The sequence below is a fragment of the Gavia stellata genome, chromosome 13 (assembly GCF_030936135.1).
Source record: "Gavia stellata isolate bGavSte3 chromosome 13, bGavSte3.hap2, whole genome shotgun sequence".
In the NCBI taxonomy this organism is placed as follows: Eukaryota; Metazoa; Chordata; class Aves; order Gaviiformes; family Gaviidae; genus Gavia; species Gavia stellata.
Window position 1 is genome coordinate 3,143,162 of NC_082606.1, and position 11,929 is coordinate 3,155,090.

Sequence of the window (11,929 nt, forward strand, 5' to 3'; positions counted from 1 at the left end):
GAGGAAGGCCGTGACGAGGAAGGCCATGGCGAGGATGGCCACGGAGACAAAGGCCATGGGGAGGAAGGCCATGGGGAGGATGGCCACGGGGAGGAAGGCCATGGCGAGGCAGCCCACGGGGAGGAAGGCCGTGCCGAGGCAGGCCCCAGCTCCCCGTCCCCCCCGTGCAGGCCCGCCCATAACGGCTGACCCCGCCCGGCGCGGCAGGGGTTAAGCGCCACTTCCGGGGCGGAGCCGCGCAGCCGCGCGGGGCGGGGCGGGTGGCGCCGGAAGCGGAAGTGGGAGCGGCGGCGCTGCTGGGCCGGAGGGGCCGGGCCGGGCCGGGCCGCAGCCGCCGAGCGCGGCGCGGAGGGGCGCGGAGGGGCGGTGAGCCAGCGGGGCCGGCCCGGGGGAGCGGAGCGGGGCTGGGGGCTCTCGGCGGGGACCGGCCGACGGGGCCTCCGACGGGGCGGGGCGGCGGGGAGGGATGGGGCCGGGCCTGGGCCCAGGCCCAGCCGCAGCGCCCCGGTGTCGTACTTGTGTCCCCGGAGGAGATCGGGTCCCGCTGCGGGCGGCCTCCGGGCGGCGGTGCCTCGGCCCTGAGCTCTCCGGTTCCGGTGCCCCGGGCACCCCCTGCCAAACGGCTTCCGCGGGCCGGCGCGGTGGAACCGGTTGGTACCCGGGTTGTTGTAGGGGGCGGCGGGGAAATAACCGGTAAGGTTCTTACAAAGCCACCGCTTCCCAGGGGGAGGCCTCCCGCTTAAAATCTTCACCGCTGCTGGGGCCGGCGGAGGTCTCGTCCTCACGGTCGGCGGCGGTTTGCCCCGTGGCCGTTGCCGCGCTTCCCTGCGCCCTTCGGGGTGCTCCCTGCCCGCACCCTTCGGCTCAGGGGGTCGGGTGGGGTAGGAAGGGCCCGGCCGCCTTCAGGGAGCGGGCGAAGCGCCAAGGGGTGAGGGTTTTAAGAGTGGGAAACCAACCTTTGGTCTCCTCCTCAGATGCATCACTGTAAGAGATACCGGTCGCCGGAGCAGGAGAGCTACCTGGGTCACAGGTGGAAGAGGAAGAGGTCTCGTAGCAGAGACTACGAGGGGAGGCTGCGATACCCACCCCGGAGGGATCTCTCCAGGAGATCGCGATCGAGAAGGTAAGAGCAGGTTTGGGCAGGGGGAGGCAGGCCTGCCAGCAGCCGCTCTGGCAGCAGGGAGCGAGCGGGGACAGTTATCTAATAGACGCTCGTCCTCGATTCTGATCGTGTTTCAGAGCTCGCGCTGGGTGGTGGCAGCTTTCATTTCCTGACTGCGGATCGGCTTTAAACCCGTAAATCCCAGGGATGAAAGTAAAGGGCTTAATTGTGTGCGCCTTCCCTTCTATGTTTCTGCCTCTGTGTCTAGCCAAAAGTTCTTCCCAAAGCGATGTCTTTTAATATTAATGAGGGAGAACAGCCTGCTCTGGAATCGTTTCCCAGTTCTAATGCCATGGAGGCATTAAAGTCTTTCTCCCCCGACAACCCGCTTCCTTCTGAAATTATTACGAATCAGATTTAAAGTAACAATACTTTTCCCTCACCTACGCTGTCAGAAAGGATCTGAGCATCGCTAGCTGATCTTTCCTGCTTCGGCTCTGGATTTTACCTTTGATCCTCTCTTTGTTCAGCGTTTCCACAGGGACAATTAGGTACTGGAAGCGGGGTGGATAAGGCCTCTGATAACGGGAGCTGCGGCGAGGGTTCTGGAAGAGAGGCGGGAGCGCTTGATGGGGAGCCGTGTGCTGGCACGTCACGGCGCGCGACCGAAACAGGCTGGCGGCCCTCGCCGCTCGGTGGTACCGGAGCTGGTGTGGTTCCACTGGTTGAACAGGGCAGGTGCAGCCAGAAGGGAGCTGAGTTCATCTTTAAATTCCTGAAATGTTCTACAGATTAATTTCTCTTCCGAGCCTGGTTTTTGTTTACTTGAAAGGAGCGGATTGTGAAATACAGCTGATGCATATGACGGTCTTTTCCATTCTTCCATCCGATGGGTTGTGTAGGACAGATTTGGATGAAAACAGGCTTTTGCTAGGTGAAAACCTTCTTGCCCCTTTAGTCTCAGACTGTGAGCCTCTCGCAGGTTCCCTGTGGTTTAGGTTATTTCTGAATCCTCTGTATCTTAAAAGTACGCAGGGAAGTTTCACAAAGGTGTGTTTGGAGTTGAGTATTGGTGTTGGAATGGAGCCGTTGGGGGTTTTTTTTGGTGTTTCGGATAGTTCAGCGGTGATCTAGAGCCGCTGCTTTTAGTCTTCATCCAAGATGAGACCTAGAGCCGCTGCTTTTAGTCTTCGTCCAAGATGAGATGAACCACCACGGGCATGCGTGCATCCTGTGAAGCTGTCAGCGAGAGAGCTAATTGTTGCCAAAGCAGAGAGGCGCAAACAAGAGAAGTTCCTGTTTCCGGACTGAAGCAGCTGCAGCGAGGTCTTGGTTGGAGAAGCCGTTGCCCTTGCTGTCAGCTAGGTACGTACGACAGCGTCAGCCTGGCTAGGCGCGTGCCTAGAATACTGCTGTTTATCACTGGAAAACCAACACGCTGTTCTTATTTCTGAGTTGCAACATCTTCTACCTAAAACGTGGCTTCTCACTCGATGACGTCTGAAGCAAGGCTTGGAGCGGAAGCTGGTTTATTAGACCAACTGTAACGGCTGAGGCAGAGAAGATAGTCGTGCTTTTGGGGGTACGAGCAGGTCACTGCTAAGTGATACCCTTTTTGTTGTCCAGTTTAAAAGAGGTACCGTAACAGTGCTGCCAGGGAAGCACACGGACCCGCAGAGCAAAAGGCAGGAGCTGCAGAATCGCAGCTCTAGCTTGAGGCACTCACAGCTTGCAGGTACTCTCTAATGGAGCGTGGGGCAGGGAGGGCCGCTTTCATGGTTAACGGGCACACAGGGTACCTAAAACTGCGTGTGCAACTCCAGCTGATAAATGCCTACACAGGGGAGCTTTGTCTGATGTCTTCTGGCCCTTCCCAAGGCAGAGATGAGCTTGGCCGAAAGTCTCCCTTACGTACTTGCAGCCCTCGGTTTCGCTAGAGGTGCACGAGCTTGACTATACTGCGGAGACCAAATTTTCCTTCTGGCTCTTGCTAACGATCCGTTGAGCTGGTGTGTGTGTGTGTGTGTGTGTACACTGAAGGCTTGGTGTTTAGGGGACTCCAGTCCCTGCTGGGGTGGTGACTAGGGCACCAGTGCTGCCTTCAGATCTCGTTTGTTTAAGAACTAATGAGAGTCCTTCCTGGGGGAGGAGAAGTGATGTTAGAAAAACACTTGCGTGTGGTGGCGGAGGTGGCTCAGATGAGGTAGGTGGCTCGGATCGAGCTCAAAGTGGGTGATTTTCCCCCGGCTCCTTGAAACGTGGGAGTGCCACAGCATTTTCTCATGCAAACTTTCTCCTTATCTGAGAAGCGGTCAGCGTTTGAGCCACAGCGGAGGGGTGGTTTGAAGCTAGGAAGCTTGCTGTTGTTTCCCTGCCACCAGGGAGTGGGAGCAAGAGCACGCAGTTTCAGCAGGACTCCGCCTTTTGTGCTTTTCCAGGCTTATAAACACGTTCTTGTTTGTGCTACAGCCATGACAGGATGCCTTATCACAGGAGATACAGACGGGACAGTGACGCCTACAGATTTGAAGACCGAAGCCCGTCTTTTGGAGAGGACTATTACTCGACCCGCTCGCGAAACTGGCGGCGATCCAGAGGCCGAGAGCAGCACCGTCCGAAGAAGCATCAGCATCACTGCCGGAAACGCAGGACCAGGTCTTGTAGCAGTGCCTCCTCGGTGAGTAGCATCCAGAATGAGTTCAGGATTGTTTAGGGTTTTAACTGTTCTTACCTCCTTTCAGCTCTGAACACTCTGGGTGAGTACCTCTAATCCCCGTTTTTGTGTTTGTTTTCATTACGTGGAATGCATAGTCCAAAATCTGTGTCTTGTTAAGCGGGAGGCGTTTGTAGCTATTGGTTTTTACTGGTCCAGCCCCTGTAGCCTCAATACATGAGGAAACTAAGCTGTGTTCTTTACAGCCAGGGAGGGGATCGGGGAAGGCTTCAAATGGCACACACATGATAGGCTAACAAGGACAAGCCTTGGCCGCAGACCAGGCTGGCTGCTGGGGATCGGTCGTTATTCAGGTCCATACGTGGCCAGGGCTTCGCTTCTGCACGCTGCTGCTGCTTGGGGGGGGGTTGGTACGCAGCAGCGGTATGGAGCGCTCCCGTGAAGGCATCTCGGTTTGACTTTGTGCCAGGATCCCGTACCAGATGGGATCCAGCAGCCTGGTTCTCCCTGAGTTGTTAGCCCTGTGGCTGTTAACCCCCATCCCACTGTACTTAGAGAAAGGCTTCCACCTTCTGAGGATATGCATGTGTCCTCTCTGCCTATTTCCACACAAGCGTCCTTGGATTTCAGCTTCTTTGAAAACTTTCCCCGTTTTCCACCCTGAAACGTAGTATTCCTTTCAAGGATTAACGGGGAATATTTGGAGCTGGGTGGGGAGGCTGGTTCCGGGACCGGGAATACCCTGGAAGTGGTGTGAGGTATCAGACCAAATGTCTCTGCTTCACTGCTTCTCTCCCGTAAGGAACGTTTCCACCTTTCACAAGTTTGTTGCTTTTAAATGTAACTACAACTAAATGACCGAGTCCCGATCCCTGCAGTTATAGCGGGTATCTGCACGGCTGGGAACTTCTGACGGTCTGTTGCTTTCCTCCTTTTAATTCTTTCCAGCTGACTTTTTAATTTTAGTTTTAGAAAGAGCCAGGGTTAGGATGAAAACGCTCCAGTGCGGTTTGCGTGTGTGCGTGCGAGCGATGATAAGGGTGTGCAGGTTTGGGCTGGCGTGATTGAAATCCTTTGAAGTCTCACAGCTGTCTCAACTGTCCTCTCTACTTTCTCCTCCGTTTCAGCTGACCTTTTGGGGTTTGATTGTAGCTCGTTATTTTGGACTAGCTGGTGGGGGGGTGAGGGGCACAGAAGAGAAGCCTGACAGAAGCTCGGGCATGGAAAAGTAGAGCTTTGTATTAATTTCTTTGGCTGTAGAGATTGTAACTATTTTTACGGCTGAATAGCAAAAGATCAGGAATTAGGACAGCTTGCTTCGTGGACCCTGGGTCCGTTCAGGAACGTTCGGCTGGTTTTCCAGTAGAAGCTAGCAGTAGCAGGGGTGAAGGTGACCTCCTACCTTTAGCGGATGCCTGAAGTGGAGTGAAACGCTCCCTGGGGAATTAATTTAACTGTCCTGTTCCTAAAGTTCTCCCAGGTTTAAAATTGCATCCTAAGGCCGATGTGCAACACCAGGTCTGTTTGCAGCCTGATGGGCGTATGGATGTAGGATCAGTGTGGTAGTTGGTTCTGTCACGAAGGGAAGGGCTGGTTGGTAGCCGGGGCAGGGCAGCGGCTCTGGGGAGCTGGCAGTCTATTAACCGAGGTACGAAAGAGCAGGCTGCGCAGAGGGAGAACTGCTACTCTGGCTTCTACTGGACAGCTTGTCCAAACTGACAGCCTGTATACCCTTCGTCACGTTTGCCAGCGGAGAAAATGACGTTCTTCTGGCAAAGCCCTCCTTCTTCTTGTGCCTCTGGCAGCATCCTGGGGTGCTGCCGAGGAAGCTGCTCCTCTGTGGGGAACGGTGGTGCCGAGCCAAGCCACCTTAACACTGGAGCTTCCCAGCTGCTGCTTCCCTTCAGAGAAGAGGGGGGCATTTTCCTGCCTAAGAGGCGGCGGCACCAGAGGCCGTAGCTAATGAGCGAGTTTTTCTTTACATACCTGTAGCTGTTGATTACTTTTCTGTTTTGAAGTTAGTTTTGTGTCTTGACGTGTCCCTTGCAATATCCCTATCGTTATATATGCTGTGTGCCTTATGAAATGCTGGGATCTGGAAAATCCAACCACCGCCGCACCGTCATCTCCACCTTTGAATGACAACACAATCCTGCCACTCGGAACTGCCCGCTGTGCGCGCTTGGTCGTATGCCGTTTCGGGGGGCGGTGCGTACAGAGAAGCCAACAGAGCAGTAAGCGCAGCAGGAGCGTGGAAGATGACAAGGAAGGCCACCTGGTGTGCAGGATCGGCGATTGGCTTCAAGAGCGATGTACAGCCACCTTTCGTAAAACTTTACCTCTCTACTTTCTATCCCCGTGTTAGACGAGATCTCTCGTATTGTACTGGAGGGGTCTCTAGTGTTTTATTGCTTATAAATGGACTGAGCAGTAAATTGCCTGAGGCAGACAATAGACACTTGAGTTTTAAAGAGTGTAGCAGCGAGAGACGTTTTTTTGCTTTGACATTTTATTGCTGTGAAATTGCAGGACCTCAGCTCTCGCCAAGCCTCGGAAGTTCACATCCACTCCTGTTTTCTCTCCTAGATGAAATTGTCGGCAGCCTTGGCGAAGGCACTTTTGGCAAAGTGGTGGAGTGCGTGGACCACGCCAGGTGAGCATCTTTCCCTTCCAGATAACTTGTCTGTCCCTTGTGCGTCAAGCCCAGATGCTCCTAAGCGTGGCAGGATTAACGCTGCCGGTTTTGCCTGGGACCCCACTGCACCAAACTGTTGTCACCTTCCGCTTGTCGCTACAGTAGAAGTTATTTCTTACAGCTAGTGGAAAGGGGCCGGGTTCATACCTCAGCCCCCCACCCTGACTTCGCAGAGTCTTAAGGGAAGCAGGGGAGTTTGTTCAGTGGCTGAGGGCTTTGGCACAGGCTGTTCTACTGCAGTGAACTCTGGCTGAGGGATGGGCCAGGCAGCTGGGGAAAGCGACCTCTTAATCTGCTGGGGTGCTTCCTCTATTTATTTTTTTTTTAACCTTTCCTGTGATTACACTTGACCCCTGTCTCTTCCTGACCTTTTGTCTGGCTCCGAGCCGTGGGGTCAGCTTAGTATAGGAGCTCCTGCCTCCTCAGAAATCTCTCTGGCACGGTTGGAGAGGGGAGGTGGCTCCTGGAGTGGCAGTGACCTTAGGGACTGCTGTGTCAGGAAACGGTGCGCTCACAGAGCTGTCTGCAGCTCTCTTTGGAGTGTTAACCCAGCAGTAGCCTTTCGCTTCAAATTAACTACTGGTCAAGCAGCATAAATCTTTGGCAGACCTTGAGAGCTTTGACTAAGCCTTTTAACACATGAAAACGTGACTGGAGTAACTGGGATGTACCCTCTCTCTGTGGACCGAGGACGTGTGTAGGTAGGCTTTTTCTCTGACTCCATCCTTTTGTCTCTTCCCTTACAGAGGCAAATCTCAGGTGGCACTGAAAATCATAAAAAACGTTGGAAAGTACCGAGAAGCAGCCAGGCTGGAAATTAATGTCCTGAAAAAAATCAAAGAGAAGGACAAGGAGAACAAATTGTAAGTTTTTACAAGACTCTAGGGTAGTCAGTACCATGTCCTTACAGACAAGCGGTCTGCTTGGGCGATACCCAAAGAAACACGGGGCTGAGGACTGGAATACCTGCTACTTGCCTCCTGTGCGGGCAAAACCCTGTCTCAGTCCTCTGCATTTTGGAAGAAGAGAGTCTGTCTCTAGTTCTGCTGAACACTTGGTTACTTAAAACTCTTTAACAACTGACATGCCAGGTCATAGTGAGGAAAAATTAACCAAAGCTTTTCTAAGAAGCACGTGCTGCCTTGTCCCACTTGAATTGGAGATCTCTTATCTAAAGGTGGTTGAACAAAGTGGGGCGGGGGAGAGTCCCTCTGGTGTTCATAGAGGGATTACTGTGCTTCTGAGTCAGCTGGCTCACAGCTTTTGCTCACCAGCTGCTTCTGAAGTAGCCAGAAACAGGGAGAATGACTGTTCTGGCGAGTCCCTGAACCATGGGTAATCCTCATGTCTTTCTCTCTGCACAGCTTGTGTGTCCTCATGTCAGACTGGTTCAACTTCCACGGTCACATGTGCATTGCCTTTGAGCTTCTGGGCAAGAACACTTTCGAGTTCCTGAAGGAGAATAACTTCCAGCCATACCCTCTCCCTCAGATCCGGCACATGGCCTACCAGCTCTGCCATGCCTTGAGATGTAAGTAAGTCACCCGGGGCCAGCCTCGCTAGGCGACGATGTCTTACCGGAACGCGTTGGGAAGGAGCTGGCTTGGCTGAACGTGCCGCTTGGCTGGGCAGAGTTGTACAGCTGCTTCAGCGTGTGGTTCTTAGATGTGTATTTTTTCTCTCTCCTCTTCTCCACCTGTGCAGTTTTACACGACAACCAGCTGACTCACACTGACCTGAAGCCAGAAAACATCTTGTTTGTCAACTCAGATTTTGACACTCTGTACAACGAGAAAAAGGTGGGTTATGTCCAAAAGAGAAGTGAATAGACCAGGAACAGCCTGCCTTTCCCTCCCTGCAGAAGTTGGATCTTCCCTGTTCCGTACATGCCTTAAAAGTCTGTTTAGCAGGAACAAACTGGAAGTCGGGCCTCTTCTTTCTCCTGTGTCTTCTAAAAGCCTCAAGACTGCTTCAGTGGCTCCAGTCCCTGAAGTGGAGCTTTCCCTAACACTGATCTGAGATGTAAAGAGCTCAAGAGCTTCATAGTTACAATCCTTCTGATCAGTAGCGCAGACGTGGCGGTTCCAGGGTCAGAGGGCTCCTCTCACCGCCTAGCTTAATCCCGAACCGGCTGTTGGAAGCACTGAGGACTTCTTGTTTGCTTGCAGAGCTGCGAGGAGAAATCCATTCGGAACACCAGCATCCGTGTGGCAGACTTTGGAAGCGCCACCTTTGATCACGAGCACCACACCACTATCGTGGCTACCCGGCACTACCGTCCACCAGAAGTGATTCTGGGTGAGTACTGCTGGGGTTTTGGGAGTCCCAGATAGGCGGAGGAGAACAGTTGGCCCAGGGATACTGTAGGATGATGAAAACCAGCTTGAGAGCAGTCCGGTTCTTGGGGACAACCTGTTCCATGCGTTGCTGCAACACCACCTCAGTGGTCCCAAGGTTCCAAGATTGTATGGAAGGTATTCATGGACAGTGCAGGCCCTTGACATGGAGTGCCTGTGAGACTCGGGAGGTCCTCAAATTGGCTCCAGGGGAACATGGAGTCAGCGTAAGCTGGAACAGAAGCATTTAGGGGGGGCTTGACAGTCCGCTTGCCAGCATGCAGCACCAGAAAGCGCACAGATAACTACTGGGTCTGTCTTCGTGCAATCCCTGCAGTTTCAACAAGGAACTAATAGGAATCTGGTGGGACTTGTTGGGAGCGTGAAGTTGACTTGAGTTTCTTTGCAGAGCTGGGCTGGGCACAGCCATGCGATGTCTGGAGTACCGGCTGCATTCTGTTTGAGTATTACCGCGGCTTCACGCTCTTCCAGGTATGATTCTTGCAAGAGGCGTTGTACCCTAAGAATCTTTAATGTGAAGGGAAGGGGAACGCGGATCAGGCACTAAAATCAGAAGTTTGAAAATAAGCCCAGGAAAACTCACAGTTTGAGGACTCGTGTCTTGCTAGAAGGACAAGGTTTGGCTCGCTTTTGGTTTCTTCACTGTGCCTGTGTAGAATAGAAAAATCGGGAGAGGAAGCGGAGATGGACAGGAGCTGTGTCATTCCTGACAGAGGCTGGTCTCTTCTCCCCCTGTACTTGTATGGGGGACAACCCTTTTGTTGTCAGATCTCCGAGTAACCCACCATTGCTCTTTTCCTTTGCAGACCCATGAGAATCGTGAGCATCTTGTCATGATGGAAAAAATCCTCGGGCCAATTCCATCTCACATGATCCACAAAACTCGGTAAGAACCTCTTCCCAAACTCGGGATACCCATTCTCTGTCCTCACACCTGGTCTCTTACTGAACACCACCTTTCCTTTGCAGGAAGCAAAAATACTTCCACAACGGGAACCTGGTATGGGATGAGAACACGTCCGATGGGAGATACGTCCAAGAGAACTGCAAGCCCCTGCGGGTAGGTGCTGCTTTGCAGCTGGTAGAGGACTGGTGGCGTTGCGAGGCCGAATCGCTGTACGGTTCCCTTCCCCGGAGCAGCAGTGCGAGGCTTAGGGATGGGAGTTTCCCTTCATGACTGGCTTTACTGGTAAAAAGCCAGTAAGAGAAGTTTATTGGACTGGCTGAAGCAGGCCAGGTACCAGGGATGTGGAGGGACGCTGTACTGCAGGATCGGAGGCGGCCGTTACCTCGCTGAATATCCCAAAACTAGGGCCTAGGGCCCAGTCCCTGCCCTTCCAGCGTGCTACACCCTTCTCTCTGTCCCCCCCGCCCTTCTCTTTCAGACATACATGCTGCACGACTCGCTGGAGCACGCGCAGCTCTTTGACTTGATGAGGAGGATGTTAGAATTCGACCCTTCCCGGCGGATCACGTTCTCGGAAGCCCTCCTGCATCCCTTCTTTGCTGGCCTCTCCGCAGAGGAAAGGATGTTGTGCGGCCGAGGCGCCAGCCGGGACCTGAGCAGATGACAGCTAGATCTGTACATACGGGATCGGTCTAGCCTCTGCAGTTCGGCCCCGCTTGCTCTCTTCTCTCCAAGTTCGGAGGGGCTGGGGCACTGCGATAAGGACCCTGGTGAGGGGAGGGGAAGAAAAGCTACATTGGAAAGCACAGATTTGTCTATTTATATGTTGTAAAGTTAAAATAAAGTGTTTCTTATTGTTTGATACTTCCCTTGTAGGCAGGTGTAGGGTTCTCTTGCTCCCAGCTTTGCCTTTTCTGCAAAGGAAGATGGAGGTGTCGAAAAAATTAACTGGAAACCAAGCAGCAGGAATCTGTGCTTCACTGGAGGGCAAAAAAGTGAGGGAGAGCGGACTGAGCTCTCCCTCGTCTCTGCCCTTGACCCTCTGAACAGCACCGAGCAGCAGGAAGGCTTGTTCCGGCTGCGCAGTCAGGCTCTAGAATGACAGCGGACAAATAAATAGCTGCACACGAATAGCACACGTGAATAGTTGCACTTTATTTCAGGCCATCCCCCAGTAGCGGCAGGAATTAGTTGTTACAAACATTAGGTCACAAATGGAATAATCAAGCAGCAACATAGTGCACTGATCTTCACATGTTAGTGACCAGAGCAACACTCGCGGGCAGTTCCTATGATGGTGGTTAAGGTTGGGGGTAAAAACCCTCTCAAACACAGATTAAAAAAAAAAAAAAGTGTTCCGTTCTTTGAATTAACTCTGGCAACGCAGGGGAAGGGGGAGAAGAAGGGACCCAGAGCCCTTTCTGGGTCACCTGAGTGCTCCAGAAGAGCTCACACCTGCACAGAAGATGCTTTTCATGTGGGTGAGGCCGGTACCTCAAGTAAGCCTTTGTATCTGAGGGAAAGTAGAGCCAAATACCCCAATCTACTCTCCTCTCCAGAAAGTGAGCACACCCTGAAGTTTAACTGTGCTAAACACAGCCCCAAGCTGCCTGCTGTGCCCCGAACGCTCTGCCCTTTCCTTATGCGAGGGTTTGTACCCTCCTGTTGTGCAACGCTGCTCGCTTTATTATTATTACTATTTTTTTTTTTTTTTTTTGCTTAAACCTGGGGAACCCTATTGCTGCACAGGGCCTTGGTGCTTCCTGGAGCTCTACGGGCCTGATCCCAGCTGCCGTCTCTGCCAAAACATCCTGACCTGGTTCCTGACCCAACTTCAGCCAGTGGCACAGCAGCGTAGAGGCAGAAAAGGACCCTGTGATGAATATCTCTTGAATATTTTTACACTGTTAACTGCTCAGTGCGTACAATCTACAGTTTAATAGCCAAACCCAGAAAGGGCAAGAAGAGCCCACGGCCTGGTTCAAGGAAAGCAGAAATTGAAACAGCAAGTTCTCTCAGCGAGTGTCTCGAGCAAGGGAAGTGAAAATAAGGGGACTAAAGCTAACACTGTACTACAGCAACAGCCAAGGGACGGTCGTCCACCTTTTCAACGCAGCCGCTGCCCCTCTGCCTGGCTAAAGATTAAGATGAAGCTGAAACAGCCAAAGAAACAAGAAAGGCGGAAGGAAGCCTC

The 11,929-nt window shown here is 53.0% G+C and overlaps 1 protein-coding gene across 2 annotated transcripts; it reads left to right on the top strand.

Moving 5' to 3' along the window:
* The first annotated feature begins 334 nt into the window (after window positions 1-334).
* CLK3 (CDC like kinase 3) lies at window positions 335-10,592 on the top strand. 2 transcript variants are annotated; one of them, XM_059823647.1, is made up of 13 exons: window positions 335-366; window positions 975-1,123; window positions 3,572-3,779; window positions 5,995-6,088; window positions 6,363-6,429; window positions 7,218-7,334; window positions 7,836-8,002; window positions 8,176-8,270; window positions 8,640-8,769; window positions 9,217-9,299; window positions 9,635-9,714; window positions 9,798-9,888; window positions 10,214-10,592. In XM_059823647.1, the coding sequence occupies exons 2-13, from the start codon at window positions 975-977 to the stop codon at window positions 10,397-10,399; spliced, it is 1,467 nt and encodes a 488-aa protein (XP_059679630.1). In that variant the 5' UTR covers window positions 335-366; the 3' UTR covers window positions 10,400-10,592. The 2 variants fall into 2 exon arrangements, with proteins under 2 accessions (XP_059679630.1, XP_059679629.1); XM_059823646.1 differs by lacking the exon at window positions 335-366 and having other exon boundaries at window positions 1,095-1,123; window positions 5,995-6,429.
* Window positions 10,593-11,929: the final 1,337 nt, after the last annotated feature.

What these genes read in the sequence shown, in the direction of transcription:
- CLK3 (XM_059823646.1), top strand. Translation starts at nt 3,574, where the DNA reads ATGACAGGATGCCTTATCACAGGAGATACAGACGGGACAGTGACGCCT. An exon ending in GCTCTGCCATGCCTTGAGAT is followed by an intron (nt 8,003 to 8,175) that starts GTAAGTAAGTCA and finishes CCACCTGTGCAG; the next exon opens with TTTTACACGACAACCAGCTG. An exon ending in CACATGATCCACAAAACTCG is followed by an intron (nt 9,715 to 9,797) that starts GTAAGAACCTCT and finishes TTTCCTTTGCAG; the next exon opens with GAAGCAAAAATACTTCCACA.